The sequence below is a fragment of the Microtus oregoni genome, unplaced genomic scaffold, assembly GCF_018167655.1.
Source record: "Microtus oregoni isolate MIOR12 unplaced genomic scaffold, Mior012 000015F_ref0000493, whole genome shotgun sequence".
NCBI lineage: Eukaryota > Metazoa > Chordata > Mammalia > Rodentia > Cricetidae > Microtus > Microtus oregoni.
In genome coordinates, this window is record NW_024543074.1 from 1,807,620 (window position 1) to 1,827,131 (window position 19,512).

At 45.4% G+C, this 19,512-nt stretch overlaps 1 protein-coding gene across 1 annotated transcript in view; it reads left to right on the forward strand.

Annotated features, from left to right (window-relative positions):
- The window catches only part of Npepps (aminopeptidase puromycin sensitive), a 92,674-nt gene extending 86,385 nt beyond the window's left edge, over positions 1-6,289 (forward strand). The window contains exons 20-23 of the mRNA XM_041664314.1: positions 365-472; positions 939-1,094; positions 1,546-1,593; positions 4,824-6,289. Of these exons, the coding sequence (XP_041520248.1) occupies positions 365-472; positions 939-1,094; positions 1,546-1,593; positions 4,824-4,976 (465 nt within the window). The 3' untranslated portion in view covers positions 4,977-6,289. The remainder of the gene's footprint in view (positions 1-364; positions 473-938; positions 1,095-1,545; positions 1,594-4,823) is intronic.
- Positions 6,290-19,512: the final 13,223 nt, after the last annotated feature.

Sequence of the window (19,512 nt, forward strand, 5' to 3'; positions counted from 1 at the left end):
CATGGGTGACAAAGTATTCTCCATGATGTAGTGTCCCACTAGCCTTATCCAGTGAGAAAGAAAAACAGAAATTCGACCTCACTGGAAGAGAAGCTGGTGTGAAAATGCATAGAATCGGGGCTGGAGAGATGGCTTAGAGGTTAAGAGCATTGCCTGCTCTTCCAGAGGTCCTGAGTTCGATTCCCAGAAACCACATGGTGGCTCACAACCATCTGAAATGAGATCTGGTGCCCTCTTCTGGCCTGCAAGCAGACACACAGGCAGAATATTGTATACATAATAAAGAAATAAATATTTTAAAAAAAAAAGAAAATGCATAGAGTCCAGGGATGAGCTAACTATTCCTCATTATTTTTCCCTGTAGCTTCACAAACAAGCTGATATGCAAGAAGAAAAAAACCGAATTGAAAGAGTTCTTGGGGCTACTCTTTCACCTGAACTGATTCAGAAAGTCCTCACTTTTGCACTTTCAGTAAGTTACAGTCACATTCAGGAGAACTGCAGTTCACTGACCTGTGGCCATTTCTTTGATTCAGCATACTCATAACCTTTTGGGGGCACTGATAGGAGCTTTTTCCTTTGTTTTCAAAATTTTTAATTTGCTTTTTATTTTGTATGTGGTAGGATAGGGGTGAGGGTGAGAGTGGAGGTGAATGGTTCTCCCTTCTGTTGTGAGGTTTCCAGAGAGTAAAATCAGGTTATGAGGCTTGGCTGCTCTGCTGACCTTGCCTCTTCTACTAGCAGTGAGGATTAGAATAGGTTGAAGACAAAGTGGTACCTTTCAAATGCTTTTTCCTACTGAGTCACCTCCCTGGAAGGGAGTAGTGTCTTCCCTGCTATTACTTGAGTTTTCCAATAGTTTGTTGTATTCTCTGGTACCAGAAGATATTCCTGACAGCCAGATTTCTGTGTGTGTGTGTTTTTTTTTTTTTTTAAAGGAAGAGGTACGTCCACAGGACACTGTGTCAGTAATTGGTGGAGTAGCTGGAGGCAGCAAACATGGGAGGAAAGCTGCTTGGAAATTCATAAAGGACAACTGGGAAGAGCTTTACAATCGATACCAGGGAGGGTTCTTAATTTCCAGACTAATAAAGGTATGTCGGAGTCTTGAATGTTACCGAATGATTATCCGTGACTTATTACGAGTCTAGTAGGTTAGACCCAAAAGTCAGGGTCTTTAAAGGGGTCTTCAGCCAGGTATAGCGGACCATGCTTATAATCTCAGCACTCTAGAAGCTGAGGCAGAAGAATTGCTATAAATTTGAAACCAGCCAGTGGGGGACCCAAACCCCCACTCCTACCCTCAAAGGGTTCCTTAAGGGCTGGGTTGCATCTCACTCATAGGATTGTCCTGTACTAGGCCCTGGGTTCAAGCCCCAGGTATCAAAAATATTTTTACTCAGGTAGTTTCTGTGGTTTGTTAAGATTGTGCATGTCCCCATCTTATGATCTCTGCAAAAAACCAGAGTGCAAGAGAACAGAATGGTCTGGCTGGGGTGAATGGAAGTTTGTTCCTGGTGTTTAAAGCTTCTGGTTTGTTTTCAGCTGTCAGTTGAGGGATTTGCAGTTGATAAAATGGCTGGAGAAGTTAAGGTAAGGAAAGTACTCTTTACTTTTTACTTTTCAATCCAGAAAATAAAAGCATGAACCTAGCCTTCTTTTTTACCCTTAAAATTAACTTTATGTACAAGTGTTTTGTGTGCATGTGTCTGTGTGCCATGTGGCTTGCGTGGTTCCATGGTTATCAGAGGGCATTGGGTCCACTGGAACGAAAACTATGGGAAATAGATGCTAGGATCCTGGGTCCTCTGCAAGAGTAACAAGTGCCCTTACCCTGAGTCATCTCTCCAGCTCCGTGAACTTCATTTTAATGAGTATTGGGAATGGTGTGTTTTTGTGTCTCCTCGTTTCTTTAGAAAAAGAAAGATTTCAGTTTGCCTTCATTATCTGAAAGGGTTTTGAGTGGAGAGGTAACCAGTTTTGTTTGTGTAGACCCTGAACCTAAACTCCCACCACATTTTAAACTTCATCAGAATGCCAGTTTTACCTTTGTCTTCTTGGATGCAATATTCAAAGTTATGATCTGGCTCACTGTTGGAGCCATTGTTAAGAATAAGTTTTACAGCTAGACATGGTAGCTCACACATTTGATCCCAGCACTCGGAGGCAGAGACAAGTGGATCCCTGAATTTGAGACCAGCCTTGTCTACAGAGCAAGTTCCAGGACAGCCAGGGGTACACAGAGAAACACTGTCTGGGGAAAAAGCAAAAAAAAGTGGGGTTGGGGGAGGAATAAGTTTTACTATTTTTAGGTCTTGAGAAAACAGTAAAATGCTTGGTTTCTGCCGTCCATTAGGTTCCATTGTGTATTGTACTGTATGAGCAGTTTCACTGTAAAGGTTACGGGACTATGAATGTGAAACATGTAATAGGTTTGCGAATTAGGGTAGTGGCAACCTGAAGCTGGTAAGGCAGACTTCCCTTAAGATTGAAGATAGACATGGTGGCTCATGCTGGTCAGGCTAAGGCAGGAGGTTCCCTGTGATTTGAGGCCACTCAAGTTATGGTGTAGAAGATGATTTGGAATGAGAAAGAAGAGATTAAGATACTAATTTTCCAAGCAAGAAAGACACGTAGCTTCGAGGAGAAGAAGAATGGTATTATGGGATGATAGAGATTCAGGGTGGATTTTCTCAGTAAGCACTGGAGGGTATGGAGTGAGATAGGGCTTTACTCTGTAGTTTGCCTGGTACAAAATTCACTGTGAAACCCTAAGCTGGCCTTGAATTTATGATGATCCTCCTATCTCAGCCTCCTGAGTACAGAGACTATTTGTGAACCACCACCCTGGCTTTTGTTTAATCTTTAATTCAACAGTATTTCTCTGTGTTGTGACCATCTAAGGTTCTCAACCCCCCTAATGCTAGAGCCCTCTGATACAGTTGCTCATGTTGTGGTGACCCCCCTCCCAACCATAAAATTATTTCATTGCTACTTCATAACTATAACTTTGCTACTGTTATGAATTATAAAGTAGGGGGCTGGAGAGATGGCTCACGGTTAAGAGCATTGCCTGCACTTCCAAAGGTCCTGAGTTCAATTCCCGGCAACCACATGGTGGCTCACAACCATCTGTAATGAGGTCTGGTGCCCTCTTCTGGCCTGCAGACATACACACAGACAGAATATTGTATACATGATAAATAAATATTTAAAAAAATGAATTATAAAGTAAATATCTGATAGGCAAGATATCTAATATTCGACCCCTGTTAGAGTCTCCTCAAGTTGAGAACCGCTGATATAAGTGTGTGGGGGGGGGGGGGAGCCAAGGATAATTTTCTTGTGGGGCATGCCTTTCAGCCCAGCTCTCGGAGGGCTGGGGAAGGCAGGTCTCTATGAGGCCAGCCTGGTGTATATAGTGAGTTCCAAAACAGCCAACACTATCTAGAGAAACTGTGTCTCCAAAGAGTCAAGGGTGATTTCCAGGTGTAGGGGATGATACAGTGCTGGTGCTATTTGTTTAGATGGAGCTGAAGCATTCCAGCCCTGAGAAGCCGACAGAGCCATTGCCTTCTCTATGACTCAGGCTGTTGATTGCTGATATTTACCCTTCACTTGATGAGTGGTCGTTTCTCTTTCACAGTCTGGTGACAGGTTCAGGACAGGCCTGGTGGGTGGCTGTTGCTGTTTGGTGTTTCCAGATGCTTTGTTTGCTGTGAAATCGGATGGACTTGTTAGGAAATAGCTTACAAACGTTTGAAAATAAATCTTCATGAACAAATTCAGGGGCTGGAGAGATGGATTGTGTTTAAGAGCACTGACTGCTTTTCCAGAAGTTTTGAGTTTAATTCCTAACCCACATGGTGGCTCACAGCTGACTATAACTGTCCCATGGGATCCCATGCCCGCTTCTGATGTATAGACATATGTGCAAACAAAATATCCATATACATAAACAAGTCTTTTCTCTTACAAAAAAACTAGATGCTGGGCATGGTGGCGCATGCCTTAATTACATCACTCAGGAGGCAGAGGCAGGTGGATCTCAGAGTTAGAGGCCAATCTGGTCTACAAAGTTCCAGGACAGCTTGGACTGTTACACAGAGAAACCCTGTCTTGAACAAACAAAAAATAAATAAAATAGTTTAGATTCTGAATAATATGAGAGAAAAGTTAGTTAAATAGGCTTGAGAGGGGGTAGAGGGAATCTGACCATGCCATACTCTGGAGGGCCCTCCTTTGCCTTCCCGAGACCATACTGCTCAGTGCAGACAAAAGCCTATAGGATGACAGACATGACAGTGGAGATCCGGAAATGTAGCTGGTCTATAAGTATAGAATAGCCCAGATTTTGGAGACTATTCAAGAAAAAAAAATCCCTAAGTTTTTAAATATCTCTGTTACATTTGGAGTAATATTATTTTGATCTGCCTAGTTAAATGCAATTGAGAAAAAAATTGCACCATCAAGTTATTAAAAATATAATGCTTTCAGTAGGTTTACGGTTATATACTGAACCCTGTTTATAGCTGACTTTGGCTGTTCGTACCTTGTGCATGGGCTATAAGTTGGACACGTCGGTAGACAATTAACATTTTAAAAAACAGCAGATTCCATCTCTTTTTTTATCGGCTTTTGAATAGCTTTTCTGTATTCACTTGTTATGGAAGGGTTCCTATGTGTATGCTCAAGGAGTTGCTTATTCGAGCCTATGGTAGTAACAGGTAATTCTCAGGCCAGTTGTTGCTGTTACTTAGTCCTAACAGTAACTTCTTACTGTTGCTAACAATGGTTTTGCATTCTGGATTGTTTTATACCAGGCTTTCTTCGAGAGTCACCCCGCTCCTTCAGCTGAGCGTACCATCCAGCAGTGTTGTGAAAATATCTTGCTGAATGCTGCTTGGCTAAAGCGAGATGCTGAGAGCATTCACCAGTACCTCCTTCAGCGGAAAGCCTCCCCACCCTCAGTGTGAAGCCTCCGCACCAAGGTCTTACTGCCTCTCTGCAGGGATGAGGTGGAGCTACCAAACAGCTGATTCACATGCCAAGAATTTGGAGTCTTAGACCAGTGGGGGTTGGACAATGAATGTAGTTAACTGGTTCCTGCTCACACTCCAGAATTAAATTCTATTGAAAAAGGAAAATCAACAATTCAGCAAAAACAAAATAAAAAATAAAATACAAATGTAAATATAATAGTAATAAACTAGAGCATAACGAAACTGTGAAACTTCCTGAAGCCTGTCATGGTTCAAAGTATTGAACACTCTCCTGTTAGTGACAGATGTTGTTTTAAAACCTACCAAAAGGAAAGAAAGGCTTTTGGGGAAAGATTTTTGTGAAGTGGGTTCTACATGCAGCCTGACAAGCCGGGTATGTCCACTGCTGGGATCCTGACAGAAGGCTGATCCTGGCTCACATAATGGAGTCTGTGCATAATTCCATGTGGGTTGGGTTTTTTGTTGTTGTTTTTGTCGTTTCTCCTTTCTGGCATGGGGACTGAGCAGGAAGGTATCCTTTCCTGCATAACTCAATCTAAATCAAGGGTTGTAGTTCTTCCTTGCCTCCCTTCTGTGTGATCCCCCCCCTCGTGCAAAAAAAAAAAAAAAAGTAATGAAAAGTTTTTAAAAAGTAAAACAATCCCCCACAACCTCCATCCGGGGTTCTTCTCCCTTAGTTCAGCCCCAGCCCTGACCCTGTCCTTACTAGAGATGATGAGGAACATCTTTGACAGCCACATTAAATAAGAGGAGCTGATAATACTTGTTTTTCTTTTTTAAGATAAGTCTTAAAAGCCCTGAAATGCATAACAGGTCAGAGAGTAGAAATAAAGATTATCAGCCAGGCCTTCCTGCTGGAGTGATTCTGCTCAAAACGGTCCCAGTTACCTGACAGGCCAAATGCCACACCTCTTCCAAACAGTATCAGTGAGCTCTGGCTCGCCAGCCTGTGCATATGAGGAGCCAGTGGGGACTGCTGTGTGGCCCAGATGTCCGCTCACCGCTGCTTCACCAGTGTGCCCACTAACGAGCCTCGCCACCTAACCCAATGTGTTTTTACTAAGTCTCAGCCCTCTTCCTCTTTCCCTTTTTTTTCTCTTTATTTTTTCTGAATCTTCCTTTTTGTGTGTGTGTGTTAACAGAAATTCATATTTGGTGTGGCTTAATGTATTTCAGAAGGTCGTCAGATTGTGAGACTGCTTCCTTGGAACATTTTTGTGCTATTGTTTTAAAAAATAATAATTAAAAAACTGTTGGCGTTAATAAAAATGTCAATGTAAAGTTGATGTCCTGATTCTTTCAGCCTTCTTGGAAAGTACGAGAATCCCTGTGCTTCAGCAAGAATTACAAGAAGTCTGACCACATAGGATTCTTGAGAAACTGTATTACGTTTTATGTGTGTGTGGACATACACATGCCATAGCACATGTGTGGAGATCAGAGGACAACTGTGGGCACCAGTTTCCCCCTCTACCTTGTGGGTTTAGGGATTGAATTTAGATTATCTGACTTTGTAGCAAGAACTCTTACCTCCTGAGCCATTTTGCCTACTCCTGCTCATTTGTGTTTTCTGCAACCCAGCTAGACTAGAACTCTATGTAGCTCAGGCTGGCCTCAAACTCAAAATGATCCTCCTGCTTCAGCCTCTACAGTGTTGGGATTATTGGTATGAGCTACCAGGCACAACTTTCCTGCAGGGTGTTTTTAACTCAAAGCAGACATAATGGTTTGTGCTTATTTTCACATTCTGAAGGTTGAGGCAGGAGATTAAGAGAATTTCAGGATAGCATAGGCTACATAGCAAGACGCTATCTCAAAAAAAAAAATGGTCAAGCATTGGTGGCGCTGGCTTTTGATCCCACCACCTGGGAGGGAGGGAGGGAGGGAGGGAGGGAGGGAGGGGGGGGCAGACAGATCTCTCAAGTTTGAGACCAGCCTTATCTTTGAAGCTGGAACTATTGCACAGAGGAAAAAAATGTTTATGTAGATACACACACACACATACATATATACATACAGGGCTGGGATGTACCTCATCAAGAGAATTTGCCTAGCACTAACAAAGCCTTAGTTTTAGTTCCTAGCTACAGTAAACGATAGGATCTGGCAAGATGGCTCCCTGGGTAAACTGCTCTGAAAGCAAGACTTGGTTTATATCCTTTGCACCAACTTTTGAAAAAGCACATGCTTAATTCCAGCACTTGGGAGGCAGAGGCAGAAAGGTCTCTGCAGAGTTTGAGGCCAGCCTGGTCTACATAATGAGTTCTAGGACAATCGACTGTACTATGAGACCCTGTGTTGGTGAAAGGAAAAAAAAGTCAGCTGGTCCTGTGTACATCCCTGGGGTGATGTGACAGACCACGAGCTTGTGAGAGGAACAGTAGAGTTGCCGTGAGTGCAAGGCCAGCACCAGAAATCTGTAAGGGTGGACAGCCTGAGCTCTTCTGGTCTGTGTCTCACAACAAAAAAGGCCAAAAGTAAAATGTCTCAGCACATAGAAGCGCGTGCCACCAAACCTAAACCTAGTAACCTGATTCTTTCACTGGGGCCACCCCATGGGAAAAGAGAACCAACTCAAAGTTATCCTTTGACCTCCACATTTAAAAAATTTTTTAAAGCTGGGTGGTAGTGGCGCATGCCTTTAATCCCAGCATTTGGAATACAGAGGCAGGATTCTCAGGCTAGCCTGAGCAAAAGACTTTTACTCAGCTGGATGGTGGTGGCACAGGCCTTTAATCCCAGCACTCAGGAGGCAGAGGCAGGCAGATCTCTGTAAATTTGAGGCCAGCCTGGTCTACAAGAGCTAGTTCCAGGACAGGCTCCAAAACTACAGAGAAACCCTGTCTTGGGGGGGAAAAAGACTTTTACTCAAAAAGAGGGGATGAAGCCCTGGCTGTCAGAGATTTGCCTGCCTCTACCTCCCGAGTACTGGAATTAAAGGGGTAAATGGCACGGCCTTGTTTAGCAGGTAAGTTTGGAAGTTATTTTCAGCCCTTTTTACCTCCTCATTCTCCTGCCTCTTCTGAAGTCCTAGGATTACATGCATGCACCACCACACCCATCCTGGCTATGCTTGTCTGATTTTTTTTTTTCTGTTTTGTTTTTTGAGACAGGGTTTCTCTGGTTTTGGGTCTCACTATGTAACTCTGCCCCGGTATAGACCAAACTGGCCTTGAACTCATGGAAATCTGCCTGCTTCTGCCTCCTGAGTGCTAGGATAAAGGCATATTCCACTACTTCTGGCAGTTCTAAATGACCATATCCTTGACCATGCCCTGTGTGTGCTGGACAGTTTCCTGCTGGCATGTGAACATTACAGAAGCAGGAATCTAGTGAGAAGGACACTGGCCTTTCCAAGTTGTTCTGACAGAGTGGCATTGTGCAACCTCACAGCATACCATTTGCTATGGCGGGTGTACATTTTGACCACTAATTATAAGACCTCGATTAATCCTAGCCCTTGGAAGCAGAGGCAAGCAGATCTCTTGCCAGTTTGGTCTATACAGTAAGTTCTGGTCATTGATGAGGAGGCTGGAGAAAGACTTGAGCAGTTAACAACACTTACTGCTCTTGCAGAGGACCTAGTTTCCAGAGCACATCATAGAAATGAGCTGCCAGATACTCCAGTTTGGAGGGATCCAATGCCCTTGCCTGGCCTCTAAGAGCACCTGCGTACATATGGTGCACATAAACACACACAGAGTAAAAATAAAAACGACAATGATCACTGAAATACCGTAAAAGGTGGTGCACGCCTTTAATCCCAGCACTTGGGAGGTAAAGGCAGGCCGATCTTTGTGAGTTCGAGGCCAGCCTCATCTTCAGAGTGAGTTCTAGGAATCAAAATAAAAAAAAAAAAAAGAAAAATTCCCATTGCATTGAACATGAAGGCAGTGTTTTCCAAGCACAGGGTAGAATGTGAGCTCCTGGCCCTGGAGTATAGACAGCAGGTAGCAGTTCCAAGTTCTCAGTCACTAAAATATGTCAGAGCAGACATGGCTTCTGTCTGCATGAAACTGATGAGCTAGCTAGCCTGGACAAGAGGCACTAATGAGTGTTCTTCTCCTGACGCTCTGGAGATGGAAACCAGAGCCTGCCAGTTTAGCGCTCTGCCAGTGACCCACTACACTAACTATCTGAATGGGAAGCACAGGGTGCCAGACAAGAGTATCACTGGGGATTCCAAAGTAGCTTAAATGTTCAGGGAAAGTGCAAAGAAATGATGTTAACCCGAGACCTGAAAGATTTGCCAAGCTGGCTGGAGAGATGCTCAGCAGTTAAGAGCACTGGCTGTTCTGACTGCTCTTCAGAGGACCCAGGTTCTTTTCCCAGCACCCACATGGTGGTTCACAACCATCTGTAACACTAGTTCCAGAGGATCCAATATCTTCTGGTTTCTTTGGACACCAAATATGCACATGGTTCACAGAGATATATACAGGCAAACATTCACTATGTATAAAATAAAATGAATAATGTAATAATATTAATAATAAAGCACTAGCTGCTATTACAGAACACCCAGGTTTGATTCCTAGTACCCAATTGCAGCTCCCAACCACTCAAAACAGTTCAGGAAATCTGATGCCCTCTTCTGGCCTTTAAGGGCACTGCATGTATATTATACACGGTCTACCTGCATGCAAAATCACCATACATATAATTTTTTAATTGAAAAGTGAAACGGGGCTGGAGAGATGGCTCAGCGGTTAAGAGCATTGCCTGCTCTTCCAAAGGTCCTGAGTTCAATTCCCAACAACCACATGGTGGCCCACAACCATCTGTAATGAAGTCCGGTACCCTCTTCTGGCTAATTGTATACATAATAAATAAAAAATATTTAAAAAAAGTAAAACATTCTAGCAACACTACTAATATAATATTCGAGCGACTTTGCCATCTAAAGGAACAGCACCCAAAAGTTCACGTCTCTTTGCAATGGGAGACTCTCCTGACCTGTTCCTCCAAGGATCTGATGGAAAGGTCAGAAACACTTGCAGTGTGAGATCCGGAAGCCCAGGGGGTGAGCTCAGTTGTCTGGAGCAGGAGCTGACCATTTATGGCAATGTGTATTTCTCAACTCCAATTCCTCAACACAACTTCCAGAAAAGATCAGCATTCCTCCTCCTCAACCCAGTGAGGCAGACCCACTAGAGCGTGCTGTCTTCCCCGTTTCTTCCAGCCAAAGCTTGTTCCTAACACCTACTAGCTTAAACACACTGCCATCATTCCAAATTGTTACAGTCCCTGTTTCTTGCCCATGCATTAGCAATTGTGTGACATTTAAAAAAAAGACAATGTTTTGTGAGTTGATACTTAGGATGGCTCAAAAAAGTACATTTAGCCGGGCGGTGGTGGCGCACGCCTTTAATCCCAGCACTCGGGAGGCAAAGGCAGGCGGATCTCTGTGAGTTCGAGACCAGCCTGGTCTACAAGAGCTAGTTCCAGGACAGGCTCCAAAACCACAGAGAAACCCTGTCTCGAAAAACCAAGAAAAAAAAAAGTACATTTAACTAGTCAAGTCTCATAGGATGCATGAGAGATCTAGGACTTAGCTTCCCCTTAAGACTGGAGCCTGTATTCTACTGTGTGAAACTTAGGGATCATCCTGGGCCATTTCAATGCCAAGGTATAGAGGCTGAAATTTGACTGAAGCCAGATCAGAAGACAAAGCAGACCCAGTTCTCTCAGAGGCCACTGACTGTAGAAAAGCCCCACAGTACAATCGGAGAGACTACAAACCGGTGGGCGTTTCCCCCTTTGGCCTGCATGGTACCTTCCTCCTATTTTTTTTTTTTTTTTGGTACTATTGGGGGTGTAACCTACGGCATTGCTATCTTAGGGAAGTATCCTACAGCTGAACCACATAGTCCTTACAAAATGCTATTGGTTTCAAATACCAGCTTTTTTTTTTTAATTATTTATTTATTATGTATACAATATTCTTCCTGCAAGCCAGAAGAGGGCACCAGACCTCATTACAGATGGTTGTGAGCCACCATGTGGTTGCTGGGAATTGAACTCAGGACCCTTGGAAGAGCAGGCAATGCTCTTAACCACTGAGCCATCTCTCCAGCCCCCTCAAATACCAGCTTTTTTAAAAATTGTTTTTATTGAGTTATATATTTTTCTCTGCTTCCCTCCTTTTCCCCACCCCTCCCCTTTTAGCCTCTCCTATGATGCCCATGCTTGCAATTTACTCAGATCTTTTTTTTTTTTTTTTTTTAGTTTTTCGAGACAGGGTTTCTCTGTAGCTTTGGAGCCTGTCCTGGCACTACTCAGGAGATCTTGTCTTTTTCTACTTCCCATGTGTGTCTCTCTTAGGGTCCTCTTTGTTGTCTAGGTTCTCTGGGGTTGTGAATTGTAGGCTGGTTTTCTTTGCTTTATGTCTAAAAGCCACTTATGAGTCTTTATGGGTCTGGGTTACCTCACTCCATATGTTTTCTAGATCCATCCATCAAATGCGAGCTTTTAAATTTTGTTTTATTTTTAATTATGTATGTGGATGCATTAGGGGGACAGAAGACACCTTAGATTTCTTGGAGTTGGAGTTCCAGGTATCTGATATGGGTGCTGGGAACTGAACTCTGGTCATGTACAGTAGCAGTACATCCTCTTACCTGCTGAGCCACCTCTCCAACTCCCTAAAAGTCATCTTGATTACTTGGGCTCCTAAATTCAGGACCAGCCTTGGCAGCATGGCCAGAAGACTCAGGAAATCTGACTCTGAGACCTTGGGCAAGGCACCCGCTGGAACACAAACCCTCCCTACATAGCTTGAGGGTAGAGCAGGGCTGACAGGTCAGACAGTGCTGAGCAAAGGTATGCTGTTCAAATACTAGGTGTGGTCTTCATCTCAAATTGCAGTTTCTTTTTTTAATTAATTAATTTATTAATTAAAGAATTCTGCCTCCTCCCCGCCACTGCCTCCCATTTCCCTCCCCCTCCCCCTATCAAGTCCCCCTCCCTCATCAGCTCGAAGAGCAATCAGGGTTCCCTGACCTGTGGGAAGTCCAAGGACCACCCACCTCCATCCAGGTCTAGTAAGGTGAGCATCCAAACTGCCTAGGCTCCCCCAAAGCCAGTACGTGCAGTAGGATCAAAAACCCATTGCCATTGTTCTTGAGTTCTCAGGATAGTGTTTTCTTTTCTTTTTTTTTTTTTTTTTTGAGACAGGGTTTCTCTGTGGCTTTGGAGCCTGTCCTGGAACTCGTTCTGTAGACCAGGCTGGTCTCGAACTCACAGAGATCCGCCTGCCTCTGCCTCCCGAGTGCTGGGATTAATCAGGATAGTGTTTTCTATTTCCATCCATTTGTATGCAAAATTCAAGAAGTCCTTGTTTTTTACTGCTGAGTAGTACTCTAATATGTATATATTCCATACTTTCTTCATCCATTCTTCCATTGAAGGGCATCTAGGTTGTTTCCAGGTTCTGGCTATTACAAACAATGCTGCTATGAATCAAATTGCAGTTTCTGTAGTGACTCAATATACCTTAGATTAAAAAAGAGCAGGGTGGGCCGAGCGATGATGGTGCATGCCTTTAATCCCAGCACTCGGGAGGCAGAGGCAGGCGGATCTCTGTGAGTTCGAGACCAGCCTGGTCTACAGAGCTAGTTCCAGGACAGGCTCCAAAGCCACAGAGAAACCCTGTCTCAAAAAACAATAAAACAACAAAAATATAGCAGTGTTGCCGGGCAGTGGTGGTGCACGCCTTTAATCCCAGCACTCGGGAGGCAGAGGCAGGCAGGCGGATCTCTGTGAGTTCGAGGCCAGCCTGGTCTATAAGAGCTAGTTCCAGGACAGGAACCAAAAGCTATGGAGAAACCCTGTCTCACACACACACAAAAAACAAACAAACAAAAAAAAAAGCAGTGTGGGGGGAGAGTGGGCAAGTTCTATTTAGTGTCAAAATGCTACAGATGAGTGAACAAGAGTTTACCATCCATGGTCCAGTGGGGAAAATAAACACAGACCTTGAAAGTATATAATGTAAGTTTATTAAGGGCTAGCCTACTATATAGTCTGGTTTCAATACATACACAACCAGCAGGGTGGTAGTGGCGCACACCTTTAATCCCAGCACTCAGGAGACAGAGACAGGTGGATCTCTGAGTTCGAGGCCAGCCTGGTCTACAGAGTGAGTTCCAGGACAGGCTCTAAAGCTACAGAAAAACCCTGTCTTGAAAAGCAAAAACAAAAAACTATATATATTGTATACATAATAAATAAATATTTTTTAAAAAAAGTCTTCCTTAATTTCGTAGCTATCTTATTTTTTTTTTTTGTTTTTTTTGTTTTTTTGTTTTTTTCGAGACAGGGTTTCTCTGTGGCTTTGGTTCCTGTCCTGGAACTAGCTCTTGTAGACCAGGCTGGCCTCGAACTCACAGAGATCCACCTGCCTCCGCCTCCCGAGTGCTGGGATTAAAGGCGTGCGCCACCACCGCCCGGCAGCTATCTTATTTTTTAAAAAATAATATATTAATTATGAATACAATATTCTATCTGTGTGTATGCCTGCAGGCCAGAAGAGGGCACCAGACCCCATTACAGATGGTTGTGAGCTACCATGTGGTTGCTGGGAATTGAACTCAGGACCTTTGGAAGAGCAGGCAATGCTCTTAACCTCTGAGCCATCTCTCCAACCCATAGCTGTCTTATTGTTTGAGACAGATTCTCTTACTGAGCCTGTAGCTTGCTGCTTTAGCTAACCTAGCTGACTGGAAACCCCCTGAGATTGGCCTGTCTTCTGTCTGCAATCCTGGGGCTACAGATGTGCACTGCCTCTGTCTGCAATCCTGGGGTTACAGATGTGCACTGCCATGATCAATTTTCTGTGGGCGCTGGGATGTGAATGCAAGTCCTCAGGTTTGCACAGCAAGTGCACCTGAACCGTCTCCTTAGTCTTCCACCTCGGCATTTAAAATTGGTTATTTGCTTATTATTATTTTTTTTTGATTTGTTTCTGAAGACAGGGCTTCTCTGTGTAGCTCTGGCTATCCTGGAACTCACTTTGTAGACCAGACTGTTCTCAGAGATCCACCTGCCTATGCCTCCCGAGTGCTGGGATCAAAGGTGTGCACCACCACTGCCTGGCTTTATCTACTTTTTAAGACAGGGTCTCTCCATATAAAATTGTTTTTAGTTCCTCAATTTTATCTTTCAATTTTTTGCAGTTGTTCTATTTTTTTTATTGCATATATTTATGGGATGTGTGTGTTATCTTGCTCACTTTATTATATTATTTAATTTTGGGGGGCTTTTTTAAAAAAATATTTATTTATTATGTATACAACATTCCTTCCATGCCTGCCTGCATGCCAGAAGAGGGCACCAGATCTCATTATAGATGGTTGTGAGCCACCATGTGGTTGCTGGGAATTGAACTCAGGACCTTTGGAAGAGCAGGCAATGCTCTTAACCTCTGAGCCATCTCTCCGGCCCTTTGGGGGGCCTTTTGAGATAGAGTTTCTCTGTGTAGTTAGTGTTGGCTGTCCTGGAATTTGCTCTGTAGACCAGGCCGGCCTCAAACTCAGAGATCCACCTGCCTCTGCTTCTTGAGTGCTGGGATTAAAGGTAAGCGCCATCACTGTCCGGCTATTTATTTATGTGTATGAGTCTTTTGTGTGCATGTATGTATATGTATCACATGAATTCCTGGTGTCCAAGGAGGACAGAAGAGGGCCTCAGATCCCCTGGAACTGGAGTTACAGATGATTGTGATGACCATGTGGGTGCTGGGAATGGAACCCAGGTCCTTTGCAAGTACAAGTGCTCGTAACTGCTGAGCCATCTCTTTAGTCCCACCATCACTATATAGGAGCACTCGTGTGTGAATCTGGGTGTGCATGCATAGCGTGCATGTGAAGACAAAGTATGATGTCATGTACCGTTGTCGTCGTCGTTGTGTCCATGTACCCCTGAATCGTCTCCACTTCCCCATAGGAGCCCTGGGAATACAGACACTTGTGCTATGTGCCTGGCTTGTACTGGGTCATGGAGATCTGAACTCAGTTCCTCATGCTTGTGCTGGAAAAGCTTTTGCATACTGAGCCTTCCCATATTACACTTAAAATGCCCCAATACTTGGGGAGTTACCAACTAGTGTAGCTCAATGTATTGATGATGGGAAGGGACGAGGAGAGAATTCTAGGCAAGGAGAGGCTCTGGAGTGTGGGAGGTACCTTGATCCCCATTCCTATGGGCTAAGGTGGATGATGGACAGCACAGCTAAGCTATAAAGCATCTCTGAAAAATCAGCCATTTCTTGTGAGTCACATGAATATGATGCATGCTAATTATGTCTGTTTTAGCCACTGAGCACATTGAGAACCTACTATATGCCAGGCACTACTTTTTTAAACAGTGAGACACATGATCCTGGCCTTGTCGAACTTGTCATTTAGAGGGGGTAGCAGCGGCAATAAATGATCCTTTTAGGTAGCAAGAGGTGTGCTGAAGAATAGGGCCTGTCACCAAATCCACCTGGGTCCTATATAATAACATATGCCTGTCATTCCATGGCTAGGAGAATCACAACTTCTGACTCCTTTGGGATTAGGCATACACATGATATACATACACACACAGGAAACACTCATGCATATAATTCTAAAACAAAACCAAGATCAAATCCCTGAGAACCAGCACTTTTCAGAATGTCTTCCCTTTTCCATGTTGGAACTGGCTTTCTGGATGCTCAGCCAAGTGCTGCCTGCTAAGCTACATCCCCAGCCCTCTTAGCGCCATTTTCCAAGAGGAAAGTACATCTAAGAAGAGGAAGAGCTGGGGACATGAACCCAAGCAGGCATTTCTGATGTCTGTCTGAGCACTCAATGCAGTGGTGAATGCAACAGTGTGGGAATACATGTGATAGGAATGAGACAACACCATTACTGGCTTTAGCTCAACAGAAACACATTCCATGTCGGTTTCTGTAAGAACCTGATGTTGATGGGAATTTTAATGCCAATCTACTATCCTTCCAACATCTCATTCTAGGCACTTTTAAAAACCCATTTCTTCAGCCGGGTGAAAGTGGCGCATGCCTGTAATCCCAGCACTTGGGAAACAGGGGCAGGAGGATCTCTGTGAGTTTGAGGCTAACCTGGTCTACAAAGTGAGTTTCAGGATAGTCAGTACTACACAGAGAAGCCCTGCCTCAAAAAATAAAACAACCCATTTCCTCTGACTGGTCCTATTATGACTGATGCTGAGGCAGAGGTGAGCTCAGCAAACTGCAGGAAAGCAAACTTCCCTGGAAACAAACCATGGGCCATCATCCTGTGTCAGCAAATGAAGGATTCTCAGGGATGTCATCTCACTAAGCATTATTTTTTTTTTTTTGTTTTGTTTTTTCGAGACAGGGTTTCTCTGTGTCTTTGGAGCCTGTCCTGGAACTAGCTCTGTAGACCAGGCTGGTCTCGAACTCACAGAGATCCGCCTGCCTCTGCCTCCCGAGTGCTGGGATTAAAGGCGTGCGCCACCATCGCCCGGCTCACTAAGCATTATTTTTAAATGGCCAGAAGAGCACTGGACCACCTGGATTTGGAGTTAGTTTGAAACTCCCATGCGCTGGGAATTGAACCCGGGTCCTCTGGAAAAGCAGAACCATCTCTGCAGCCCCTATTTATTTATATTCAGGGTCTCATGTAGTCTTGATGATGACCTTGAACTTCTAATCCTTCTGTGCCTCCCTCTCCAAGTGCTGAGATTACAGGCATAGAGTACCACCCCCAGTTTATGCAGAGCTGGGGATCAAAGCCCCCTGGGCTCTGTTCACACTAGTGAAATGGTTAGACTTGATTGTCAGCTTGGTCAATGAAGAGATTCACTCTCCGGATAGGTTTGTCAGGATAATCCTGGACTGACTAACTGATGGTGGGGAACAGTGTCCCCCAGAGTGAAGAGACTTTTCAGTGGTAGCCGAGAGGGGAAAGCAGGTCTGATTGCCTGCCAGCCTTCACGTTCTGCTGGCTAGTATATCTACCAGGTGGCTGTTGCTGCCATCTCCCACTAAAACCAGCTTCTTTGACCTCCCAACATGGATTGAAGATAGCAGTCATCCAGGAATTCTCCAGGTCATCAGCACCACCCTGAGACTGTTGAGGCACCCAGCCCTGTGGACTAAAAACTACTGGGGAATACTAAAGCACTAGACAAACCATCTATGGACTGATTGACCTACATCCCCAGCTTCTCCCTCACTGATTCAAAGCCATACATACAGAGCAAAAGGTGGGGGTTAGGGATCTTATAAGTCAGAGAAAATCAACTAGGTGAAAGAGTACAGTGTGAGGAGTGACGGGCCTACTCTTCTTGTGGCAAAGTTAAATTTCTGAGCATGGCGATGGTGGCGCACGCCTTTAATCCCAGCCCTTGGGTGGCAGAGGTAGGCGGATATCTGTGAGTTCGAAAAAAAAAAACCAAAAACTAAGACTAAATTTCTGTAGCATAAAAAGACCAACTTTTCTCTCAAGAATCCAAGTTATGGAGGCTCAGGACCTGCAAGGAGTATGTGTGTACCTGTGTGTAGGTGTATCCACATATTTGTATGGTGGAAGGAAGGCAGCAGAGGTAGTCCCAGCACTCAGGACTAAGGATGGCCGATTATTATGGAAATACTGAAGGCAGCGAGAGCTACAAAGTGAACTAGTGAATCTTAGGCCAGACACGGAAAGGGACCCCGTCTCAAAGAGGCAAAACAAAAACCAAACAAATCCACCACCACCAAGACAAACAAAAAACTCTTGATAATTCAAATGAAAACATTACCTGGCCAAGCGTGGTGATGCCTTTGATCTTAGCATTTAGAAGGTAAAGGCAGGTGGATCTGAGTTCAAGGCCAGCTTGGTCCAACCTAGTGAGTTCCAGGCCAGCCAGAGCTGCAAGAGGTCAATTTTAGAAAACAAAAAGCCACGCCAAAACCATATTGCATGCTAACCAAATTTTTTCTTAAAATCAGTTAGGGTGGACGTAATCAGAACATATTCATATACATATATGAAGCTGTCAAAACAACAAACTGAAAAATACAACAAAGACATTACAGGTTAGGCTGGCCAAGCCGGTCTGTCCTTTCCAGAAAAACACTAGATCCTCCTGGGTTTCCCAAGTGTGGCTAGTGTAAGGGAATTTCTTCACATGTTAAAACTAGGCGGTAAAATCTACATGCCACTAATCCTGGGCCCATCTGCTCCTGAACCCGACTTGCAGCCCAGGCGCCCAAGTGGGGAAGGGAAGGGACTGTCAATCAACTACGTACACCAGATTTTATTTTTTGATACAAGATTTCAGACTGTAGCCCAGGCAGCCTAGGCCTTCGGGATACTGAGATTGTAGGTGTGTCGCAAAGCCTAACCAGCACACGTGTTCTTTATATCCTTCTGTCCATATCTTTTCGGTCTAAGTTTGAGCACCAATGGTTTAAGGTAGATGTTGCGTAGTCTAAGGTCGCATCTCCGCGAAACTTTGTAACCGCAGAGGTCCGGACAGGGACTCCAAGGGCACTTAGAAGAGCCTGAACCCAGCTCCGACAGAGGCTTCCATCGGCTGTGTGACCTTGGACACGCTCCACGGTCCCTCCCGGCTTCAGCTTCCAAATCTGCACGTTGGAAGGTAAACCACGTGGCCCGCACGGTCCTGCTTAGCCCAGCGCTGGGAGACAGCCGACCTCGCCATTAAAGCAGCTTCCTGTGGGCGCGGCGCAGGACTTTAACGGTCCCCCTCCCCGCCCCCTCCGAGGCCCGCGAAATCCTCACTTGTACCCCAGCCGAGTGACCGCGCTGCGCAGAGCCCACTCCGAGCAGCTCGCGCGCAGCTCCGCCCTCCCCGGAGGCGTCCCGTCGTGCCCCGCGCTGGACTCTTAAGAGCCCGGACGACTCCCGCCTTTATGCCCGGCGACCCCGAACGCCTCTCCCCACTTCGCAGGGCGCCCCGTCCTATCAACGTCCAGAACCTCAGCCAATTGGACGCGCTCCGGACCTTACCTTCCGCCCGCCCTCCTCCCCGCGCACAGCCGGTGTGAGCCCGAAGGCCTTTACCAGGCCTGCCCAATCAGCAGGCGGCTCTTACCTGCCCCACCCCAATGTCCCGCCCCTCGGCCAATGAGCGCTCCCCATTCCTCTGCCCGCCCAGCCAACCGGGCCTTGAAGCCCGCGGGCGAATAGGCGCGCGGCGGCCCTTCAACGCTAATCTTCTAGCCAATTGGAGATTCCGCATAGCCGCGGCAGCAGCCAATCGTCGTGCAGCGCGGTGCCGCCGCGGAGAGGTCCGGCAAGAATATCCCTCCGCTTGCCTCCCTCAGTCTCTCCCTCCTAGCGATCCGCCTCTCACTTACTGCCGCCCTTCCTCTTTTCTCCCTCCGCCGCCTGAGCACCAGCCGCGCTCTGAGCTGCCCCCGGGGTCCCTCCCCCGCCGCCAGAGGAGCAGCTGCTGCCGCCTAGCACCTTAGGAGGGCGGAAGGAAGAAGAGTGGGGAGGAAGGGGAGACAGAGCGCCTGCCCAGAGGC